Below are 23,701 nucleotides of genomic sequence, written 5' to 3'. Positions count from 1 at the left end.
CGCAGAGCCCGCGACTGTGACGCCAGCGTGACGCAGGCGTGACGCGAGTGCAGCCGCTCCCGAGGCATTCGTGTTACTCCGGCCGCGCTCCGAAGCAGTTGGGCCTGTGTTGCTAGGCCGGGGTCGCCCCCAGGCCTTCGCCGCCCGCCATGGACGACTACGCGGTCCTGTCGGACGCTGAGTTGGCCGCCGTGCTGCGCCAGTACAACATCCCGCACGGGCCTGTCGTGGGTACGCGGTGGCGGACGGGCCCCCTCCCCGCGCTAGGCCCTGCGGGCCCCCCCCCGACCCCCTCCCCAGGCTCCCGTCCGCGCTTCGCTCCCCCTCCTGGGACTCCTTCCTCGGGCTCCCTGCCTGCGCCCCTGACCGCCCCGCGCCCCATGTCTGGCCAGGCTCCACTCGCAAGCTCTACGAAAAGAAAATCTTCGAGTACGAGACCCAGAGGCGGAGGCTCTCGCCCCCGAACTCGTCTTCATCCTCTTTCTCCTATCGGTTCTCCGGTGAGGCCCCCACCTCAGAGCCCCACCTGGCCGCCCGTGGGGACAGGGTTTGGGCTATGGGGAGGATGGGGTCTCGAGGGTGTGGCAGGGGCGCTGGTAGGGAGGGGCATGGCGAAAAGGGAGCGTGGGGCAAATGGTTCTGCGTCCCCTCCTCCCCCAATTTAGACTCAGATTCAGCATCTGTGGACTCCGATATGTACGATCTGCCCAAGAAAGAGGATGCCTTACTTTACCAGAGCAAGGGTAAGGCAGCAGTGGGCCCTGACGTCATTCCACTTCCTCAGGGATCCTAGTGTCAGAGAGAACCTGAGACTTCAACCCCCACCGCCCCTCAGCAGCCCTGGAGGGGAGAAACAGTGTCACAGGCCCCAAATGGGATTCAAATTAGGGCCATTGGGCCAGGCAGGGGACACCGCTGCCCCCTCTGCTACCGCTGTCCCCCCCTCCCAAGGCTATAATGATGACTACTATGAGGAGAGTTACTTGAGCACCAAGACTTACGGGGAGCCTGAGTTTATGGGCCCATCCAAGGGTTTCCGCCAGCACTCGGCGTCACTTTCAGATGCGGACACCTTTCACCACCAGGTGAGTTAGCGGTGGGGCACCCTCTATTTGGGTACAACCTCGGGGGGCATAGCTGGGTTTGGATACATCAAGGAGGCCACTGGGTGCAAATGGTGGCTCTCAAGCCTCCAGGGAGAGATGGGAGCAGTAGACACCTGATGGTCAGGGCCCTCCTTTGGGGAGCTGTCAGAACTGTTTGACGAGAGCACATGGGACATGCTCTGTACCCTGATCTGGGATCTGGGTTTGAGCTCTTCCTGATAATCTTGGGGCAGAAAGTAGGGTGCGGCCAGCCAAGACAGTCACTGAGCAAGTGGCAAGGCCCCACGGACATAAGGCCAGGAATTCCGAAGGGTTCTGGAAGGGGGCAGAGCCCTGGCCTTTCAGCAACAATCAGACGAGGCCCGCCAGGGAACTTTGGACTTTATGACAGGGCCACCCTGACCCTGCCAGTCATGCTCCTTACCCTGATTCTTTAGGTGCGTGATGACAGCCTTTTCTGTTCTGAAGACGAGGGCAAAGACAGGTGAGTAGTGGAACGGGCCAGGGGTCGGGGCTGATTCTGGGCCCATGCCCTCCTGGCCCATCTACTCCCCTCTTTGCCTCAGGGAACGCCCCATGTATGGCCGGGACGGCACCTACCAGAACATCGCGCACTATCGCCCTGTTTCCAACATCTCCAGAAGTTCCCTGGGCTTGTCCTATTTCCCCTCATCCTCTTCCTCCTCTCTGGTGTCCTCATCATCTTCCTCCCCCTTGTGGCTCACCCGCCGTGCCATCCGTCCGGAAAAGCAGGCCCATGGGGCTGGCCTGGGCCAGGACCGTCAGGTCCCACTCTGGGGCCTGCTGCTCCTGTTCCTGGTCTTTGCTGCCTTTCTACTCTTCGTGTATTACTTCATGCAGGCGGAGGATGGCAACCCCTTCTGGACCCAGCCCTGAGGGTCTGGATAGCTTTGGCCAGCCCCTCTCAGAAGTCCTGGTCAACTGCTTTAGGAGGGTTTTCTGGGGGAGGGGGGGTTTTCTGTGTGTCCTAGCTTGGGGGTGCTGGGCCTGGCCTGGGGCAGTGCTTGCTCCCCCTGCCTTGTCCTGCCTTGTCCTGCCTTGTCCTGACAGGAAGGTAAGCCGGCTCAGGTCCTCTGCAGCATGGTGGGCCTGGGCAGACCTTCCTCAGGAGCCTCCTGGGCCTGCTTGCCTCTGACCCTTAGGACCCAGGAGAGCCAGACCCTGCTCCTGGAGAGAACATGGTTGTTGTCATCGCATGCCTCCTGTTCGTTGTCACCTTGTTGGGATTAACCAAAGGCCACCCTCACTTTGTTTTCGTGGACACAATAAAAAGACCGTTTGTTTTTAATGTGTGGACTCTTCCTGCTGGGGAAAGGGTTGGGCTCTGCCCTGGGTCTCTAGGCTCACCACCTGGCTTAGTTGGTTCTCCCTTTTTGCTCTGGGCTTTGGATAAGGATCACATGTCACCCACAGACGTGTTTGGGATTTGCTTGTGGGGTCCACTCCCTGACTCATTACTCAGACTTCTTATAACTAGTTATGAAAATAACTAGCAGCACGGGGTCTGGAAAGCCCACTTGGAAATGCAGGCGAGGGTACACGCACAGTGCTGGCTTGGGACATTTTAAGCAGGGAGAGCTGAGGCCAAGCCCGGTGTCGAAGGGCTGCACGTGCTCGGTGGGCCATTTCTCCTGGAAGCTGCTTGTTGAATGCAATGGGGAAAAGCTCCGAGTATTCTGAAATGCCCTATCACGCTGGGTAACCCAGTCCCTCAGCTGACTAGCCTCACTCATCTCCAGGTTTCCCGCTGTGGGTGTTGTGTCATCGTCACATTTTACACAGTGTTTAAAGTGGGTGCTAAGGAAACCCAAAGTAGAATGGCATGTAAGGCAGTGCATCCCGTTGGTGCTGCCAGAAGGTGGTGGGGAAGCTTGGAGCGGCTGGCATCTGTTCCACGCAGGCAGGTGGGAAGCAGAGGTGAGGCCGGGGCTTCCCGGACAGGGGGGTCCTGGCATCAATTCCTCTAACCTCTGACTGGTGGTAGGACTCAGCCAGCCCAGGCCTCTCACCTGGCACAGTGCCCAGGCAGTGCCAGCACGTGCACGCACGGCCGCCTGAGCCTTCAGGGCTCTCCACTGTACATGGCCACACAGCAAGCTTGGGTTAGGGCAGGGACTGGGACCCACCTACCCCACAGCTCCCGGGATTTCTTTCTGCTGCATCCTAGTCTCTCCCCACATTTTTTTGTGTGTTTTCCTAAAAGTAACACAGGCTATTTGTGCATTTAAAATACACAAGAGAATGAAAAAAATGAATTGCTTCTATTTTTCTCACCACTCCCACAGCCTTAGCTTCTTCTTTGCTGTAAGCCACTCCCACCTGGCTGCACCCCCGACTCCCCAGGCCCCAGGCCCCTGCCCCTCACCCTCCCAGTGCAAGGGCTGAGACGTGGATGCGCCACTGTTGGCGGTAGGCAGGGCCAGAGGATTCTGCTTCGTGAGCGACAATAGAGCCTGACGAACAGATGCGTGAGCCTGTCTGAGGGGAGGGGCAGGTCTCCGGTACACCAGGACCCTGGAGGGTCACAGTGACACAGCTTGTTTCAGCAACCGAGCCCAAATCAAATATGTTAGGAGGGACCCCACACACACAAGTAGTACCTGGGGCTGCTGTTGGGGGAGACAGGTGAACCCCATGTGGGGCCTGGGGAAGTGGCAAGGTTAACATGCCAAAGATGAAGTAGCTGAGGTGGAGAGAAGGGACAGCAAGGGAGGACGGGGAGCTGGGCTTGGGGCATCCCAAGGAAGGGAAGAGACATGACATGGCTTCTGGAAGGAACGGCCCTCTCTAAGTCGCTGGTCTTCCACCTGTTGCAGGAAGGGAGGCTAGGTAGGTGTGCTTGGCAATCGCGGTACTGTCTGGCACGAGAAAAGCGAGGGAAGAGGTGATGCCCATGTGACACAGTCTCCCCCCTTTCATTCATTTATTCCCCAAGGACAACCATGTCCATTCATCACTGCGTGCCAGATGGAGGATGCCTGAGGGTTCCAAGCCAAGGGGATCTGAACCTGCTGCCCCAGGGATCTGAGACCCCTACCTCACAGTCCACATAGCTCCCAAGGGCTCGGGGCCACCCCCCAGGATGCCCCCTCAGACTCTGTGGGACCCTGAGTGCTCGTGCATTCTTCCGGTAGTCCCAAGGGCTCTGCGCACCCCCACTCCCATGCTCTGCACCCACCCCCCGAGTTCTGGAGCCCCATAAGGGCACCTGAGTGCTCCCTAGCGCTCTGGATGCCCCAGTCCAAAGGCTTTTGAGGGCTCCATGTGCCTCCAACTGAAATCCAGGCTTTGAGGTCTCCACCTAGTGTTTTCCAGGGCTCGGGGACTACCTCCTTTAAGAACTCGAACCCCCCCCTTCCAAAGCCCCCTGGGACTCTGGGGTCTCCCCGTATAGAAACAGAGGGCTCCAGGACTCTCACTCCTCAGGACTCCATCCGCTGGCCTCACACACAGAGTGCTCACCCGCCCAGAGCCAGCAGGGTGGTTGCCCAGGTCACCAGGCGCACTCCACCACACCGAGCCCTGCTCCTGTTAGGTCCAGGAGCAGAGGAGGGGTCCCGGGCACATCACCTCCCCACGCTGGCCCCATCTCACTTACTAAGCCGGGGAGGGGATGTCTGGCCACCCCCATAGGGCACAAGCCACCCAACCTGCAGGTCCTGTGTGGGCTGAGTCCAGGCAGGGCAGGGGGAGGGCAGGGCTGACCAGTGCTACGCCACACTCAGTCTCCACCCCTGCCCAGCACACCATGCACGTGACTCTCCCTGCTGCCTTCCCCCCCCCCAGGAGGCTGGAGAAACCCAGGGGGAGAAAGGGCAGGTGGCTCCTCAGGGTAGGGCTGCACCACCCCACCCCACCCCAGACAGTGAGGAAGTCCCATCACATCAACCACGAGACCTTTAGTCTGTCTGAGGACACTTGGGGTTTCCACAGGGTTCCCCAGCACGAGCAGACTCACTCCACTACAGGGCTTGGGGTAGGGGTGCTTAGGGCTCCCCCCCGGGAGCCCGATGGAGCCAAGGGCTGAGGAGGGGGCAGCCACTAGCTCAGGGTCAGCGAGCATGAGGGGTGAGGGTGTCAGCATTGGGGACCGAATGTGCACTTGGCGCTCTGCGACTCATGATAGTCTCATCCCATCTCTGGGCCCCGGGCCCAAAGAGCGGGCGACAGGGCCTCAGAGGCCAGGGACAGTACTGGATACCAGCCTCCTCGTCCAGCCCAAGGCATCCCCAGGGAGGGCGTTCCCTGGCAGAAGGACACTGTGACACTCGGAGGTCAGGCTGGCTTCAGCCACTTCCGGGACCCGCTATGTGTGTCACGGCAGGTCCCATGAGCCCAGGGAGGCCACAGTCAGGGCGGCAGGGCCGAGGAAACCCACGAGCAGTGGGCGGGGTAGAGGTTGCCCTTGGGTCGGCACAAGTGCTCAAGACAGGCCGGGCACAGACATCCCATGCTCACTGGGAAAACAGCCAGGTCCTCGGGCAGAGAGGGGGAAGGCCAAGGATGGGCCCTGAGAGTGGGTGGGACAGGGTCTGGCGGGTGCTGTGACTCTGCCCATCTTGGAGCAGGCCCCTGGGAGGACATGCCCAGGCGGGGCAACTGGCAGCTGGGTGATGATGGACACGGTGGCCGTGCAGCCCTGCACACACCTTGTGAGCAGGCGGCCCCCGAGGGAAGACTGCAAGGTAAGCGGGCCCTCCTCACTGTGCCTCCCACCCAGGGCCGAGGGACGGGAAGGGGCTCGGCCTGGGCACCGGCCAGGGGTACCAGGACAGTGACGACGGTGGTCAGTGGCTCAGCAGTGTGGGGCTACACCGGGCCCACGTGTCTCCAGAGGAGCCCCAGGACCATGGGGCCCGACACCCTGGCTGAGGCGTGTTCCCGGGAACCATGACCGGGATCCCGGAGGCCAGGCCAGCAAGCACCACCGCAGTCTCTGCTTCTGCTCCTGGCAAGCAGAACCCAGCTTCCCAGAAACTCGCTGTCCTTGGGTTCAAGAGCGCACGCAGCCTCACATGGTACCAGGAGTCTTCCCCAAGGGCCTCAGTGTTGCCCGGCAGCGAGAGCCAACAGGAAAAGCACTCACCGCCCACAGAACCTGTGTGACAAATTGAGCGGCACCCAGCTTGGCATTGGGAAACCACCTCTGAGCCCCAGCCAGGAAGGATGGGGCGGGCATGTCTCCAGGGAAACCACATGCCAAGGGCCTCCTTCAGCTTCAGTGGGAGCTCCTTATCCCCAAGGCTGCCACCCCCGCCCCCTCAGCCACCAGAGCCCAGCCCAGGGCTACCTGATACCCTCGCTGAAGAAAAGGGGCTTGTCGGCCTGCACCTGCAGTGTGACCCAGACCTGTCCGAGTCCCTGCCCCCAACCGCTTCGAGTCTGCATGGTGGCAGGCTCCAGTGGAGGGCAGGGGGGTAGGAGGGACCTTGCCTGTGGGCTGAGAGAGGCCTGCCCTGCCCCTGGGGAAGGAGAGCAAGTGGGGGGCAGGACTGAGCCCCTGGCTGAAGACATGGGCTGTCGGGGAGCGACCTGCAGCTCAGGCCTGGGTGGGGACCGACAGGGCGCTGGCAAGGGCTGCTGTGATGAGAAGGAACTACCTGTCCCCTGTGACCTGGGCTGCACAACGAGCTGGCACTGCCACCAGGGCTGCAAACGTCCCTGCAAAGGGCAGAGAGCACACACCCTGGGTTCTGGGGGCCACACCGGCCTGGTCGCACATTCTTCTTTCTTCCTCTGGCTGTTGTGTTTTCTTTACAACCCTCTGAAGACAGAGCCACACTCTGCCCTTACAAACACAGGGCTGCCCGTCTTGGTCCCAGGGCCAGAACTTGCCACCCCCACTTAGACAAAGGACACGGGGCCTGTTCTTGGGTGGCATGTGCAGGACCAGGTGTCCTCGCTCCTGGACACCCAGGCTCAGGGCAAGGTCAGTCCTCTGAGCCTTCTCATTCACCACGAACCAAACACCCTACATGCTGGTGGGTGGTGTTGTTCCCTCCAGCACTGTTCTGGGGTTGTCCTGTGTGAACCCCAAAATACGGCACAGGTGAGGGAGGGGCCCTGAGACATGAAGTGACCAAAAGACTGTGGCTTGCATCTTGAGGCTTCTCTCTCTTTGGTCCTCTCTCTGCCCTGGCTCTGGGGAAGCCCGGCCCTGAGCAGCTCTATGACAGGCCCCGTGGGGAGGCACTGAGGCCCCTGCCACAGCCACGCGGATCATCTTGGGAGCAGAGCCTCTCCCCGCAGGCACACCAGATGGCTGCAGCCCAGCTGATGCCCTGTCTGCAGCCTGTGACAGACTCTGCCCCAGAACTCCCACACCGCGCCATCTAGCATCCTGTCCTTCAGACACCGGGAGACCACAAGTGTTAGTCGCGTTAAGGTGCTGTTTGGGGCACTCTGTTACGCAGCAACGGGAAACCAATACACGGTTTTAAATGCTGAAGGCCACTCGAAGTAAGTCTGAAGCAAACCAACCGACGGGAAACCCCAGAAGCCATTAGGAAAAGCCTGGAACGTCTGATGACATGAAAACTAAACTCATCTGCCTGACCAAACGCAAACCACAAAGTCAAGAGACAAGTGACAAAGTGGGGAAAACAGTGGCAAGATGTGACTCAGGGCTCCTGTCCTTAACATAAAGAGAGCTTGAACCAGTCCACAGGGAACAGCCCGCTGACCCAACAGGAAAAGGGGGCCGAGGAGGGGGTCACAGAAAACAAAAGCCAAAGGCTACTCCACCGTCAGTTCCCACAGCCAGAACATGCTCAGGTGCCGGGGTCCCGGGGACAAATGGTGGCCAGGGACGGGCTTTGCACTTCGCCTGTCGCTCCAAGTAGACGACAGGTCACCGTGGAGCCTAACACAGACCAACCGCCGACCACTGCAAAGCGTGGCCAAAGCGGGCGGGTCGTGGTGCGGGGCAGAGAGCAGGTCTCCACAGCGTCACTCAGGTGCTAGGAGATGCTCCTGGTGAGGAACGTTCAGCACCAAAGGCAGAGGCTTCCTGCCAGCTGGAGGGCCTGCCACACCCACAGACCAGACAAGGGCAGTTCCCAGGCAGGCAACCTCCTTTCTGGTCTCTATGTGCCCCAAAGTCCTTTAAGTCAAGTCAAAGGGCCCACGTTCCTTGCCCATCCCCGGGCTGGGCGTGCGGGCCTTTCCTCTGCCTCATGGGAGAGCTATTTCCACCCCCACTCCCAGGCACACATCTGATCTCCGCCCCTCTCTCCTACAAGTCCAGATGTTACCAGCTCCAGTCTGGGAACTGCGGAGCACCTGCAGAAACCCGACACCGTCCCCTGCCTGCGCGGGGACAGCGCCCTCCAGTGCACCCAGGCAGGAAATGGCGAGCGCCGCTCAACAGGAAGCCCATGGTCTCTGGAGGCTAGCACCGTCCTGGCATTTCTCAGACCTGTGGGGACCCTGTCAAGGAGTGAGCCCCAGGTGGGGCAGGGGGCGCGCACCGAGGAGCTGCAGGCCTCCAAAGCAGCGCTTCTCACAGTGGGGTCTCTGGACCAGCAGCAGCAGCATCCCCAGGGAGGGAGATTGTTAAAGAGTCGCAAATTCTCAGGCCCCACCTCGGATCTGCAAGATCAGAGACTGCGGGTGGGCCAGCACCCTGGGTTTCAACAAGCCCTCGAGTGTTCTCACCCCCTCTCCGCACCCTCCAGCGTGAGAACCACAGGGATGGGTGGTTCCTGATCACACCCACTTCTAGAGAAGCCCTGAGCTTTCTCTGCAGGGCTCACCTTGACCTTCCCAGGTGAGAGGCTGGCCGGTACAGCTGATAGCCGCCACCTTGGGTGGTCCTGGAGAAAAACAGGCGCGGTGGAGCAGGATTCCCTCCCTGGTGGGTCACCCCTGTCCAGTGACCCTGGGGAGACTTGGTTACTTCCTGCCGTCCCCACCTCCGGAATTGTGGACAGACAAGTCTGGGGGACAGCACATTCCGGGGTGACTGGCCTCTGCTCTGCCCACCTCTCCCTGGATACTACGCTCGTGTATTAGTGTGTGAGTAAAATCCACGCTGTACAGAGAACCGTCCAGACACACTGAGGAGGCGCTGGAACACAGCGGCGCGGAAGGAGAAAGTGTGTGCATGTCCGCATTCCGCGCCCTGGGAGCTCAGAGCAAGGCCTCTGAGGCCAGGACCAGGCGGGGCCCATCTGGGTGGGGTCCCTGCCCTCCGTACCCCCTCACCAGGCCCCTTGGGACACCAATACACTGGCCCTGGTGGGGAAGTCCTGCCAAGAGCGGCGGGAGGGGCACCCGACAGAGTCCCCACAGTCTCCTGGAGCCAGGACTCGGTGGTGGCTTTTTCCCAGGCAGAGGGCGTAGATGCCCGCGTCTCGGGAACAGGGACCCGGCCTCCTCCTGGGCCGCCCTCGCGCTCTCGCCCTCACCTCCTCTCCGCAAGCCCACTGGAAGCTCCGCCCCGCAGGCCCCTGGCCACCGCCTTCCTGCCCTCCGTTTCCGGGTAGCTCTTCCTATTACCAATCTCAGCTCTAGACGAGACCCGCCCTCAAAGCCGCCCGACGAAGCCCAGCCCCTCGGCCCTGACGGACACTTCTTCTGCCCAATCAAAACCAGCCGGTGTCCCGCGCGCCCCTCTGGGCTCTGCCTTCCTGAGTTCCTTTCCCAGCAGTCCGGTCCGTTTGGCTGTGGACAGTGGGCTGCGGGCACAATAGAGCTTCCCGCGCGGAGTAGGACCTGTTCATGCAGAGCCGTGCTAGTCGTCCTGTCTGTACACGCTGAGCCCTGCTTGTATGCTTTTGGTGTGAACTTGTATTTTGAAGTAAGTTCACATGTAGTTTCCCTGAAACGTACAAGAAGTTGGGCCCCCTCCCGCAGCCCCCCAACGTCAGCATCCTACACATCTGGTGCAATCGCACACCCGGAAATGGCACTGGTGCCGTCCGAGAGCTGCTCCGGGTTTCGTCCGTGTGTCTATAGGCGAGCACGCTTGGGCGTGTAACTGTGCACTTTCATCACGCGTGTACATTCAAGTGACCACCGCTGCCGTCAATGTCCAGCCTGTTCCCTCACAAGAATCGCTCCCGTTAACCTTTCATAGCCTCATCCCCTCCCCTCCTTCTGCCAACTCATGGCGCCCAGTATTTTATTCTCATCCCTACATTTTTGTCATCTGAAGACGGTACCCAAATGGAACGATGCCGTATGCAACCTCGGGTGAGCTTTTTGCACTCACCATGCCCTTGAGAGCCACCCAAGCTCTTGCCTGTATGGACAGTTAGTTCTTCCTTTATGTGGCTGGCTATAGTCCTTGGTGCGGATCAACCAGCGTTGGTTCAAGCATTCACCCACTGAAGGATGCATTGCTTGTTCCCATTTTAGGCTTCCACAAATAAACCTGCTATGAACATTCCTGCACACGTTTTCTTGTGATCTCCACTTTCCATTTCTTTGGCAAATATGCCCAAGAGTGCAATGGCTGGGTCCTCTGGAGGTGAATGTTTAGCTTTAAAAGAAACAGCCGTGTTGCCTTCCACAGCGGCTGTACCATTGTACATTACCACCCTGCACACTTTTAAAGCACATAATTGAAGTTTCACAAAGCAACATTATGCTAAGCAAGATTGTTAACAACTTTGGTTCTCTTCTAACCACATTTTTCTATGCAATCACCAACACAGTTATTCACACACTTTTAAAAAACACATCTTACCCATTTTGATTGTGATTGTTTTACTTAGCCATGCATCTTGGAGATCCCTCCATGTCAGTACACAAATGTCTAGCTCATGTCTTCTCTGGCTGCTTGGTATTTGGTAGAATTCATGTAGTATAATTTACATAATGAATACCCAATTGATGTACTTTCACATTTTCTTTTTTTGCTATTTATATTAATGCACAACTACCAGCTTTGAACCTGTGTCAATCTCCATCTAGGATAATTATGTCTAGCCACAACTGCCAGGTCAAAACCTATGGGCATTTAACATGTTAAGACACTGTAAATGCCTCCCCAAAAGACCCTACTTGTCACACACTAGGGCTCTTAGTCCTTTCTTACATACGATGCAAACATTTTCCCTCAGTCTGTCTCTTAAGAAACTACGCTTGCTGGTTTGGGCTGTCAAGAAGTTATACTTTTTTATATGACCAAATTTATTAAACTCTCAATTGATGATTCTGGGATGATTCTAGAGGCCTCCTCCCTTGTGGGAGGAGAGTGAGGAGAGTCGGGGTGGAATTTCTGAGTCCTGGTTACCAATTGCTCGTTGACCCAGGCTGGCCCCTCACTGTGGCCAGGGGCGTTGGTGTCCTGACCCAGTGCTGCCTGGGCCTGGATTGGGGACGGTGGCTCTCAGACACCCAGTCCCTGCCCTTCAGAGATGGCAGTCTATGTTTAAATACACAGGTGGCCCGCAGGTAAGGGAGGGAAATCCCTGGGGCAACAGAACAAATGAAATCAGAGGGGTGATGGGAGGACATGGCTGGGGCCCAGTTGGGAGCTCAGAGTTAATGCGCCTCACAGCGTGAGAGAGCAGAACTGAGCTTACACCTGAAACCAGTGCTCTTGGAAGGTCACGTCCCTGGTGAAAAGAAAGGACAGGGATCGAAAAAGAAGTGGGTTCATCCCAGCCTGGGTCTGAGTGAAGGGGCCAAGAACCCCCCCATCCCACAGCATCAATAAGCAGGGCCTGCTTTTACGCAGGCAGGGGGGCTTTGGCGAACCCCTGGCTGAGAGAGGACCTGCCCCTCATCCTGGCAGAACAAACCCACCTTCCCTGGAAGGGGCCCCTCACTCCAGGCTCCCCACCCTGGACTGCCTGAGGCCGTGCTGACGATGGGTCAGCAATCTCAAATTGAAAATACTGCCCACCTTCATGGAGACTCGGCAGCAGGCCCGTCAAAGAGAGGACTGGTCCTGTCAGTGTTCCCAGGGCATAACTATCGGAGGCCAGGTAACAGGATTTTTGGTGATGCTGTGTGTGTGTGTGCTACTTGCCTGGACTCATCCATCCCATCCTCATGGAAGCCCTAGGAGGTTGGTAGCAGTGTTATCCCCATTCTCCTGAATCACTACCTAGCAAGTGATACGGGGATGATTGTTACTGCCTGCTGTCCCTACCTCCAGAAGCGTGGACAGACACCTGTGGCAGACAGCACATACCAGGGTGACTGGTCCCAGCTTTGCCCACCTCTCCGTGGACACTAAGGGTGCGCACGTGTGCATGCGTGCATGTGTGTGTGATCCATGCTTTACGGAGAATTGTGCAGATATACTCAGGAGGCGGTGGAACACACTGGGCCGGGCAAGGAGTGTGTGTTGGGGAGGGCACATTCTGGGCCCTAGCAGTGTGGAGCAAAGCGTCTTAGGCCACGACTGGCGGGGCCAGGGACTGTGTAACAGAGCCCTTTGCCATTTCGGTGGGGTCGCAGCCCTCCTTCCCACTTTCTCCAGGTCACCATTGGGAGCACAACTTTTTTTTTCTTCTCCGCTTGGTGCGGGTGGGTGAAGTGGGTCGAATGGTGCTTATGGGGTCTCCTGGGCCCTGGATCTCAGGGGGAGGCTACTTCTCCACCTGTCTCCCACAGAAGAACGCAGACACCCCGGCAGTCACAGGTCCCTGCTCAGGTCTCTGGGAAACGCAGAAGAGGAGCTGGGCTCACAGCAAAGCCAGCTGCGGGCTCTTTGGTTAGGGCGGTTGATGGGGACATGGTTGCAGGACTCCCGTTCTGGCCTCCCGATCGACAGAGGAACGCAGGCGGAGGCTCCAGCACGGCGCGTTCCCTCTGGGGCCTGGAGCCTAGAGGGAGGCACCGAGAGCGTGTTCCTGGCCCTGCGCCTCCTACAGAACTCGCGCACGGTCGCCGTGAGCCCCACTTGGGAGTACTTCCCGTCTTTCAATTCTCGGAACATACGTCTTTCATAGTTGCAGCAAAGCCTCGGGCAGAATTCTACACCCATGATGGCTAGTGGGAAGCGCACTTCTCCTGTGAATGTGGCCAGACTCCATTTGCCAGCTGACGGCCGCTGTCGGGTGCCCAGCCTCTTTCCCGTTCTGCGCATGTGTCCAGCCACGCCCGCACGCAGGCGCAGAATGGCACTGTGTCTATGGTCTGGAAGTCGGACAGAGCGTCTACCCGCCCCCGCCTCGACTCTATGGTTCCTACGCACGAAGATAGGCCGGCTATATAAGGCATACGCAGGCGTGGAAGCGCCTCTTTTCCTTTCGGTGCGGTGAGTAGTCGTGTTTCCAGATTCGTCTGGTACCCTTGCCATTTCTCTCTCCTGGTTTGAAGCCTATCTTCGTTTTCTTTTCCGACTTTGTCTGTTTCCTTGCAGCCACTGAAGATCCTGGTGTCGCCATGGGCCGCCGCCCCGCCCGATGGTAAGTGCCGAATCCGTGCAATTTTGCAGCTGGAAAAGGGAGGGAGAACTGTCTTTGTCCAGTGAAAGCAACTGCGGGGTGGGGCCTTTCTAGTACGATTTTCCTGTTTTGGGATTAGAGTCCACGTTTTCCCCATTACCTTCCGGGTTGTTTTAGGTCTTTGTTTATGTCATGCGTTCTTTCCCTTAAAACTTAATGTTGCTCTTTGAGCGCTCCCATTGTTGCGTTGACCTGGACTGCATGTGCTGCGCCACTTTCAGGGTGGAAGTGACATCCACCTTGCGTTCCGCTCTCTGTCCTGGAAATTCGACGCCTGTTCAGGCTCACTATCTTCGGGCCTTTGTGTGCCATGTCTGTTATTTCCGGGCTACGTGCTGTGCCGGCTCAGATGTCTCGGGTGGCCTATAGGGGGCGCGGGGAGCCCTTCACGTGGCTAAGAGGCGAAATGCCACGTGCCCCCAAAGTCTTTAGATGAACACTATGAACTGTGCCATTTGGCAGATTTGTAGTGCGCAGTACCTTGAAGTGAGAGATGTTTTTTAACTGGGAAAGTCTGTTTCAACGTGTTGGCTATATAGGAAGTTTAAAACCCAGTGAGGCATCAAGGAAGGTTTTTGCCTTTGTTTCTAATATGGTTATTCTATAACTTTTGGCCACTTAGATCTGTTTTGCTTTAGAGCCAATTTACAGGAATGGAGGCAGCTTACAGATTGATGTGTTTGGTCCGTCCCCCCCCTCTTTTTCCAGCCCTCCTTTGGTCTTACTTGGAGGGAGCACTCAAAGTGCTTATTGTCATGTTCACTTGTGAACCTCTGCAAACCTGGGTTTTTTCCCCCTCTGCAGTTACCGTTATTGTAAGAACAAGCCATATCCAAAGTCTCGCTTCTGTCGAGGTGTCCCTGGTAAGTAGTGGAAGAGCTCCCCAACTGCTTTGCTGCACTGACTCAGTTGCCTATGGCTCCCCACACACAACTTACCCAAGCTTTTTTCAGATGCCAAGATCCGCATCTTTGACCTGGGGCGGAAGAAGGCAAAAGTGGATGAGTTCCCACTCTGTGGCCACATGGTGTCAGATGAATATGAACAGCTCTCTTCCGAAGGTGGGGTGCAGGGCTCCTTGTTAATGACACGTATTTCTTTGTGTGCTTCCCCGGCTAAATCTAGTACTCCCTTTACTGGAATTACCAGTTCATTAATCATGAGTGTATTTATGAAACTCACCCAGGCAATCCAGATATCTCCTGAGAGCTGGGGAGGGCCATGGTAAGTGCTTCTGTGCCATCCTGTCTCACTCTGCTGCTTTCTGTCCCCCACCTAGCTCTGGAGGCTGCCCGTATTTGTGCCAACAAGTACATGGTGAAAAGCTGTGGCAAAGACGGCTTTCACATCCGAGTTCGGCTCCACCCCTTCCACGTCATCCGCATCAACAAGATGTTATCCTGTGCTGGGGCTGACAGGTGAGCTGGGTCCTGGGGTTCAGGTATTTTCCCATAAGTAGAGAGACTCTCTATGTTGGGTTCGGTTTTTGTATCAATCAGGGTAAAGAGGTGGTGGCTCCACATAAAGACTGGGCTACCCATAGCAAGCCAAGCCAGTGACTGGCAGGATTTCAGTGGACATTTTGTCTTCCCACCACTGCATAGATGAACAGAACTGATTCCCAGAAACAAACACAAAAGGGCATCGTAACTGAATCTTAGCCTCTGGGTGGCAGGTGGCGAGAGGTCCTTCTGAGGAGTAGCTTTGAGCCTGATGGCAGCCATCTGTCAGCAAGGAGGTTGCTGGGGCAGGGCAGTTGCACATTGGAGGGCTTTTCAGATGAGCCCAGTGTCCCCTTGCAAAGATCCTGGCTAGTCTAGTCTCCTTTGGGGCTTGCAGCCAATTAAGCCGACCGTGCTCTTTTCCCCATGGGGGCCCGGTGTGCAATGGCCGCAAACAGCAGCATCCTTGGTAGTGTAAGCAGCCTATTGCTTGTATAGGTTGCTTTAAGGGACCTAGGAGACATCCTTTTCTGGTGGATACTCATGTCTGACCTCATGCTGTCCCCAATCTAGACTCCAGACAGGTATGCGGGGTGCCTTTGGAAAGCCCCAGGGCACAGTGGCCAGGGTCCACATTGGCCAAGTCATCATGTCCATCCGCACCAAGCTGCAGAACAAGGAGCATGTGATTGAGGCTCTACGCAGGGCCAAGTTCAAGTTTCCTGGCCGCCAGAAGGTAAGCTGTGCTGCAGCTTTGGTTCCTGCCTTTCCTTGCCCCCGTCATCATCTTGACTCAATTCTTTTCTTTCCGCAGATCCACATCTCCAAGAAGTGGGGCTTTACTAAGTTTAATGCGGACGAGTTTGAAGACATGGTGGCTAAAAAGCGGCTCATCCCAGATGGCTGTGGGGTCAAATACATCCCTAATCGTGGCCCCCTGGACAAATGGCGGGCCCTACACTCATGAGTCTTGGCAGTGCCTCCTCTTTACACCCACCAATAAAAACTACTTCCTGTCTCTCTGCATCTGCATTTGTGGGGGGTGCTCTAGGAACCCCAGAGTCACTGTCCTTTTACAAAAAAGGCCGACAACTTAGGGCCAGTGAGCAAGCAAACCCATAACGGCCTCCTGGTTGCCTAGTTAGGATGCTGACGTGGGCCTGTCTGGATCAGAGGCTGTAGGTTCAAAAGTCAAGGTCATGGTCAGTCTATAACTAGAGTGCTGCCTTTATACAGTACCCTGCCCTGAGTGACGAAAAGGGATTTGTCCTAAGGCTACCCTTGGGCTGCTGTGGAAGCTTTCCCCATGGGTCCTACAGCAGCAGCATCGCTACCAATGGGGAGAGATGAGTCCCCCTGGCCATGGTTACAGCTACGTTTTACCCAGCCCTTCAGGAGACGGGGTCATCCACTTAACCCTTCCAAACTGTCCCATGGAGCTTTGAGACATTAGAGCAAACGGTTTGTAGCCCTCGGTCTGAGTATTTTGCTGTGTTGACGGTCACCCCAATTGTGTGCCTGGGGCTGCCCCCCGCAAGAGCAGTGTTAGGTCACAGGGATGTCTGGGGAAGCAGGAAGAGTAGGCCCTGAGTGCCTTTAGGTGGGATGGCTTGAGGCTCTGCACCTGGGAGAAGAGCCTGCAGGATCGTCAGCCTGGACTGCACGCAGCACAGCCTGGAGTCCCCACTGCGCGCAAGACACCTCTGGCTTTGTAATTAGCCATTTGTAAAGTTTAAAATTACTTTATTTGTGATTTCAGGGAGATGGTTCTAAACCATAAATAAGACTAACTGCACTTGAACCTGATTGATATCCCGCTGTGGTTACTGAGCTCTGTTCTCTGGAAAATGGAGCTGGGGAAGGAAGGGTCCCGTGACAACACCTTCAACAGGGTCATGGTTAATGTCTGTCCTCTACCCCCTCGCTCTGCGCCGTCACCACTGTTCTGGTTACATGGTGGCTGCTTCATGTGTTTTCTGGGCACCTGTAGCCTTGGTAACCAAGCCTTCTTGGGGGTGTGCCACGTGAATGCCTGTGTGGACTAATGGAAAGCACTGTGGTTATGACCGCAGGCACCAGGGTTGTGTGTAGCTATTTTCATTCATTGAGATACAAATGAGCTAAAATGTGTTTGATTGTTCAGTAGTGTGTGTGTAACTTCATTCTTGTTACCTACTGGGCTTTTCACATTGATTCATAAGAATCCTGTGTACATGTAATGTCCCTCCAATTGAGATTTTCGTTCTTAGCCTGTAGGCCGAGAAGTTTCCTTCTCTTGAAATCTTTTCTACTGTAATTCACTTTTCTGAGCCCTGCAGTTTAGCCACCATCACCACCTCCAGAGACCCCTTCCCCTCTCCCAGCCCTGGAGCCTGCCCTGTCCTAACTACCTGGGAGAAGAGTGCCATGGCTCCAGCCTTAGGGCCCTTGCCTTCCTCTTCCGCATTCTAATGCCGGGCACAGGCCCAAGCAAAGAACACAAGCCAAAGCAAAGGCCGAGGGCTGCAGTCCAATAGGGGCAGGGCTGGGCTGGGCAGGGCAGGATGGGGCTGGAGGTGGGGGACGGACGGAATTTGAAGCCCCTCAGGCTTTGCTTCTGCACCCAGGGCAGTATGGGCAGGGGAGGCCAGGGTTGGAGTCCTGAAGGCAGGGTAGTCGTCACACCTGTGGGCACCAGGCACAGGGTTGGGGACTGGAGGTGGGGTTCAGGCCACCAGGCCCAGCTCGGGAGGCAGGAGTGGCAGCAGCAGCGACGGCAGCAACAGGGCGGCCAGGCTGAGAGGTTGGATCTTGTGTGCTGCCCGGCTCAGCTCCACCTCCACAGGGTAGTGGTCACTGATGTTGAGGGCCTGGGGGTGGGACACAACGTCAGTGTCGGGGCTCAGGGACTTCCCTGCAACCCCGTTCCTGCCTCACGCCTTTACCTCCTCCTCTGTGAGCCCGTAGATCCTGGGGAAGTTGAAGGGGGCTGCAGTGTGCAGCAAGCTCTGACAGCGTTCCCCGTGCAGCACTATTCGATCATAGGCACAGTGGGTGCTGGCCCTCACCGTGGTGTCCTCCCCATCGGCAATCACCCAGTGGAAGCCTGCCTGAGTCCTCAGCTGCAGCTCACCCAGGCGCTTTTTGGTCAGCGAAGTGCAGTCAGCATTGAAGTCCCCAAGCAGGATCACGTCCTGGAGAGGCGGCCAGCTGTTGGGACTGACCAACCTGCCATGCGGTCCCCATCCCTCCTGTGTAATCTGCCCAGCCCTACCTTGCTCTGCCAGTGCTGGGAGACATTCAGAAACACGTCATACAGGGCGTTCAGCTCCTTCTCCACAGCCTTCGGAGTGGTGTGCAGAGGGACCAACACCAGTCTGGGAAGGACTGCACGTCCCCAGGGAGGGAGGGCTCCCACTTACTCCTGGCCCTTCTCCACCCAGCCTCCTCCGGGTGACCAAGCCCCCAGTAGAGCCAGCCAGACCCCCCAGCTCCCACATAGCAGGGCCACCCTTCTTCTCCTACCCTTGCTGGGCAAAGTGAACTGGGCCACAAAGGGCTCCCGGGCAAAGAGGTCATCCTTGTCTTGGAACACGTAGAAATCCAGGACCTGCGTCTTCTGTGACCTGGAGGACCAAGGGACGGGAAGCAGTGGCCCCACATCACTGATTTTGGTTTGCAAGTGCCAACATCAGAGCTTGCACTCAGGAAGGGGGCCCTCCACCAGCAGCTCTGTTTTGTGTGGGCATAGCCTTCCTAGCCATTTTTTCTAGAATGTTTTTTTTATTGAGACAGGATTCACATACTATAATATTCACCTGCTTAAATGCACACGTCAGTGGTGTTCACTACATTCATAAAGTTGTACGATCGTCACCAAAATCAATTCTAGAATATTCTTATCACCCTGAAAAGAAGCCTTGTACCCATTAGCAGTCACTTCCCATTCTCCTCCCCTCTCAGCGCCTGGCAGCCACTGACCTATTTTCTGTCTCTGTAGATTTGCCTATTCTGGACATTTCATGTGAATGTAATCAAATAATATGTGGTCTGTATTTGGCTTCTTTCCCTTAGCATCGGTTTCCAAGGTTCACCCATGATGTAGCATGGGTCAGCATTTCATTCCTTCTTATGGCTGAATAACATTCCGTTGAATGGAGAGACCCCCTTTTATTTATCCATTCATCAGCTGATGGACACTTTGGGGTGGAGCATTCCTGTGTGCATATGTTTCTGTTTCCCCGTTATTTTGGAGGCATTCTAGACATTATATAATTTCATCTGCATAGAGAAACAGGTCTCCCTCCTTACCATCCCCCTTGCCCTCTCGATTCTGTCCCCAATGGGCTCCCTTCCAGGCTGTCCTCCCAGGGACTTAGTGATGTCTCCAGAAACCATATCCACCCAAGGCCCATGACGGGCCCCCGTTGAGCCTCTTCCCAGAAGCTGCAGCCAGCCACTCCCAAAGAGGGGGCCAGACTTGCCCTGAGCCCCAGTGGCTTCCCCAGGATAGAGGCAGAGGGGCTCCACCTGTGTGTGTGGAGAGGGAAGTCCTCCTGCTATAGGAACATGCGAGCAGCAAAGCTGGCAAGGGTAGAGGAGAGGTGGATCTCAATAAAACCATTGAGAAAAAGTGCAATGAGGAGGTGAGGGCTGCCCCAGGAGGAAGGGGCCTGTAGCCCTCAGGAATTCCAAACCATCTCACAGTGGGTCAAGTGCCAAGTCCGCCCTGGCCACCATCTGTGCTTACCGGTAGATGTACACGTACTTCTCCATGTATGTGCTACGCCCCAGCAGAGGGCTGCTCAGGGAGCGGTAGGGCCCAGAGCCATCAAATCTGCCAGAAAAGGGGAGCCCAAGGTCAGGGGCCCTGAGGCTCGAAGGGCCCCCGATTAGACCCACAGAACCCGCCTCACCGGTTGAGTTCTCGAACCAGGAGGGAGATGGCACTGTCAGAAGAGTCTACCACCTCCTGTAGCACCATGATGTCACAGCGAGCCAGGATCTGCGGGACACCAGGAAGGCTGGCCCCACTCAGTGCCAGCCACCCCAGGACGGGGGTAGAGTCTTGAGGAACTGGCACTGACGTGGGCAAGAGTGTCATGGTGTGCTGGCTGCAGCCCAGAGAGAGCAGTGGGACTAGAAAAGACCTGGGAGAAGACTGTCATCTGAACCTCCAGTGCACCCATTTTACAGAGGAAGAGACTCAGGCTAACGACAGGCAAGGAACGTGCTCCATGTAGGGCACCCATGTCTCTTGATGTCCCTTTTTCTCTGGGACATGTCCCTGGTCAGGTAGGGCTGGGGGCTTTGGCTCCTGGTCCTCAGAGGCACAGCGACCCTACAGTGATGAACCTACCCGAACTAAGGTGTCCAACACATGCTCCCTGGCCACCTTGGCAAGCGTCAGCCGCTGGGCATTGAAGGCGCAGATGCGGAAGGCCTCAGCCCCACCAGCCAGGAGGAGAAGCAGAAGCGTGGCTGGGCAGTGCATGGCTGGCTGTGTGCGGGCTGCTGGCATCCTCCGGAGGAATCCAAGTCACCCCAGGATGTGGTCTCAGTTGGGCGCAGTTCTGGTTTCAGAAGGACATGGTGTTATGGGACAGAGAAGTCACGCTCATCCTGCTACCCAGCCATCAGCCTCCCAGAACTGCCAGCATCGCAGATTTCCTGTCTTTCTCATTGTAGACATCTTCTGACACTGACACATAAGGCTCGACCTCATTCTTTTCATTGTGGTAAACTACACATAGTGTAGAATTTACCACCTGAACCAGTTTTAAGTGTATAGTTCAGCAGCATTAAGTGCATTCACACTGTCATGCAACCATCCCCACTGTTCACCCCCGGAACTTATCGTCTTCCCAGACTGAAATCTGTCCCCATTAGACACTAACCCTCACCCCCAACCTCTGGCACCAAGCACCCTACTTTCTGTCTCTACTAGTTTGACTCCTCCAGGAACCTCACAGAATGGAATCATACACTATTTGTCCTTTTGTGACTGGCTTATTTCACTAAGCATAATGTCCCCAATCTTCATCCATGTTGTAGCGTGTGTCCGAATTTCCTTCTTTTTTAAGACTGAATAATATTGCATTGTATGCAGAGACCACGTTTTGTCCATCCATTCCTCTGTCCACGGACACTTGGGTTGCTTCCACCCTCTGGTTACTGTCAATAATGCTGCTATGAACATGAATGTACAAGTACGAGGTTCCTTTTTAGATCCACACCCAGAAGTGGAATCGCTGGGTCATATGCTAACGCTAGGTTTAATTTATTGAGGAACCGCCAAACTGTTTTCCACAGCAGCTGCACCAACTTACATTCCCAGCAGCAGTACACAAGGGTTCAACCTCAGGGTTGATCTCCTTTTCACCACCATTAGCAAGTAGGAAGACCATCCTTGGGCATATCTGTCTCCCCACTTGTGAGATGCTATCTTTAAGACAAACTCCCCGGAGTGGAATTGCTGGGTTCAAGGGTGTATGCCTTATAATTATCTCAGATACGCCAAATCACCCCACTGCAGTGTGTGATGGAGCCCCTTTCCCACGCCCCACCACCACTGGCGAGCCCTTCTTGTTCATCTTACCAACTGGGGATCCTTCTTCCTGAGCGTCTCTCTCGGTTTACCTTTGTCTCAGACTCACCCAAACTTTGCTCTGTCTCTTGGGCTCAGCCCCTTGATCCATTCCCTGTCCATAGGGCTCTCATTTAGTGACATCAGTCCCTCTGCTTCTGTCTGCCTGCTCTGCTCTGTCATCTTGTCACCTTCCCCCTCAGGCTCACTTTCTGCCTCTCTCAGGCTCTACCTGCCTCTGTCTTCCACTCTCTCTTGTCTGTTCATCTGTCATTACATCTCTGTACACCTCCTTCACTCTCCTGGCTACACTCAATGCCTGTTTCTCCCTGGTCACCTGCTCTGTCACTCATGCTATTTTGGGTCTCCTGTCCTGGTGCCTATTTTGGGATGTATGTGGGCATTTCGGCAACCCTGGGCTGGCAAGGGCAGGCTTGGAGGCTCTAGGGCCAGGGGCCCCCACGAGGATGGAGGCCAAGAAGAACCAGAGAGTGACTGTTCCAGGGCTCAGCCCAAAGCTCAGCCCGGGGGCCCAACACCAAGCCTTGGCCCCAGTCCTGGGGTTCCCTTCCCTTCTCACTCCCCACTCCCACCTTGGGGGTGAATTTTCTCCCTCCCTCTGCCCTGAGAGCTCCCATACCTGCGCAGACCAGCTTGTCTACACGCCTGCCTCAGCTGTAGGCACATCGCGATACCCCACAGAATCGCTGCGCCTACCTTGCAGAGGCCGGAGAAGAGACTGTCAGAAGAGGAAGAGATTGTCTTCCCCACCCACCGCGTCCAGGCCCGGACCGCGGCCCCACCCTTCCCGGCAGGCAGGCTCAGCCCCTGTCTCCGCCCCAGCTGTGGCAAGTAGCGGGGGCGCCTTGCCAGGGAACAACCAATACGCCAGCCGACTTTCCCACCAGACCCAACCTTCCCGGGGCCTGCGTGGGACTGGGCGGGGGAGGAGGCCCCGGGCTGCAGGCAGATGTCAGACCCGTGAGTCACAGAGAGCGATCGAACTGCAGCAGCTCCTTAATGAGTGGTTGCCTGTGCCAAGGGCGCCCGGCTAGGAAGAGTTGGCGCCCCAGTGCAAACCCCGAGCTGCGTTCTCCTGGGCCCGCAGCTCAGCGCCGCCCTGGGACGCCTCCAGGCACCATCGTGTTGGAGAAGACACAAAAACTGGAGCTCGCGCCCGACATAGGGGAGCCCCACGGAGAGCCTGGGCACCCCGAGGACAAGGGCCTTCTCTCCATGTCCTGGGGCAGGCCCCAGTGTGGCTGCACACTCCTGAGCTCTCTGGAGACTCAAAGTGAGTGACAGTCCGTGCAGGAACTAGCCACGGTGGTGGAAAGCAACGACAGACTGAGGAACTGTCCCCAAGAGAAAGGGACTAGAGAGCTGGCAGCTCAGTACCGCGTGGGGTCCCGCACTGTCGCTGTTGGGATAACTGGGGAACTCCAGTGTGGTCTAAGAGTGGCAGGTGGGTCCTCACTTGAAGGTTGCAGTGCGGTCATCAGGACAATGTCACCGGTACCAGGGTCTCTGCTCTAATGGATTCGGGGTGGTGATGAGCACGTTGGGAAAAAAATTTTAATCAATAAAATTATGCTTTAAAAATAAAAAATAGACTTCTTAAGACGTACAGGGCTTTCTTTTGGGGGTGATGAAAGTACTTTGGAACTAGTTAGAGGTGGTGGTTGACAACACTGCGAGTATATTAAATGACATAGAAATACTATAATACATATATATTTCCTGTTATATGTATATATGGCTACATATTATATATTACATCATATATTACATTACATATTACTTGCATATGTACATGTAGCACAATTCTGTAATATTGTAATTATGTAAAGTTACATAATGTAATATGTATAACATATAACATTATGTTATGTACATAAAATGTATACTATAAAATGCTATAAAATACTTAATTCTATGTTATATGAATTTTGCCTCAATAAAAATAAAGGGGTAAAACTAAAATAAACGTGCTCCGCCAGCTCCGACTTTGAGTGGTGTCCGGTAATCGCGCTGTGCAATCCAGGTTAACTGCGGAGACTTTTCTGGGAACGAATTGGGACAAAAGGGACGCGTAGCTGGCGGGCGGCCTTGAACCCGGACTGCGACCTGGACGGGCGGGGCCAGGCGGGGCCGGGCGGC

The 23,701-nt window shown here is 56.1% G+C and overlaps 3 protein-coding genes and 1 non-coding gene across 6 annotated transcripts; 3 read left to right on the top strand and 1 right to left on the bottom strand.

Moving 5' to 3' along the window:
• Positions 1-2,400, top strand: EMD (emerin). The gene is made up of 6 exons (XM_033106622.1): positions 1-231; positions 393-500; positions 666-743; positions 952-1,085; positions 1,544-1,590; positions 1,673-2,400. Exons 1-6 carry the CDS (start codon positions 150-152, stop codon positions 2,001-2,003), a joined length of 780 nt encoding a protein of 259 aa, XP_032962513.1. The 5' UTR covers positions 1-149; the 3' UTR covers positions 2,004-2,400.
• Positions 2,401-13,339: 10,939 nt separating this feature from the next.
• RPL10 (ribosomal protein L10) lies at positions 13,340-15,997 on the top strand. Of its 2 annotated transcripts, XM_033108519.1 has the most exons (6): positions 13,342-13,495; positions 14,339-14,397; positions 14,488-14,595; positions 14,814-14,952; positions 15,550-15,712; positions 15,791-15,997. In XM_033108519.1, exons 1-6 carry the CDS (start codon positions 13,473-13,475, stop codon positions 15,941-15,943), a joined length of 645 nt encoding a protein of 214 aa, XP_032964410.1. In that variant the 5' UTR covers positions 13,342-13,472; the 3' UTR covers positions 15,944-15,997. The 2 variants fall into 2 exon arrangements, with proteins under 2 accessions (XP_032964419.1, XP_032964410.1); XM_033108528.1 differs by lacking the exon at positions 15,791-15,997 and having other exon boundaries at positions 13,340-13,495; positions 15,561-15,669.
• Positions 15,368-15,502, top strand: LOC117030400 (small nucleolar RNA SNORA70). The gene has a single exon (XR_004424385.1). It is a non-coding gene; the product is annotated as a small nucleolar RNA SNORA70 (small nucleolar RNA).
• Positions 15,998-16,007: 10 nt separating the features above from the next.
• DNASE1L1 (deoxyribonuclease 1 like 1) lies at positions 16,008-22,351 on the bottom strand. Of its 2 annotated transcripts, none has more exons than XM_033108508.1 (8): positions 22,259-22,351; positions 20,315-20,528; positions 19,872-19,960; positions 19,706-19,792; positions 18,481-18,581; positions 18,230-18,342; positions 17,901-18,149; positions 16,008-17,825 (listed from the first exon to the last, which is right to left on the bottom strand). In XM_033108508.1, the coding sequence occupies exons 2-8, from the start codon at positions 20,474-20,476 to the stop codon at positions 17,682-17,684; spliced, it is 945 nt and encodes a 314-aa protein (XP_032964399.1). In that variant the 5' UTR covers positions 20,477-20,528; positions 22,259-22,351; the 3' UTR covers positions 16,008-17,681. The 2 variants fall into 2 exon arrangements, with proteins under 2 accessions (XP_032964399.1, XP_032964390.1); XM_033108499.1 differs by having other exon boundaries at positions 16,143-17,825; positions 22,182-22,339.
• Positions 22,352-23,701: the final 1,350 nt, after the last annotated feature.

Source organism: Rhinolophus ferrumequinum, chromosome X (genome assembly GCF_004115265.2).
Source record: "Rhinolophus ferrumequinum isolate MPI-CBG mRhiFer1 chromosome X, mRhiFer1_v1.p, whole genome shotgun sequence".
Lineage (NCBI taxonomy): Eukaryota > Metazoa > Chordata > Mammalia > Chiroptera > Rhinolophidae > Rhinolophus > Rhinolophus ferrumequinum.
This window is presented reverse-complemented; position numbering and strand designations above follow the sequence as displayed.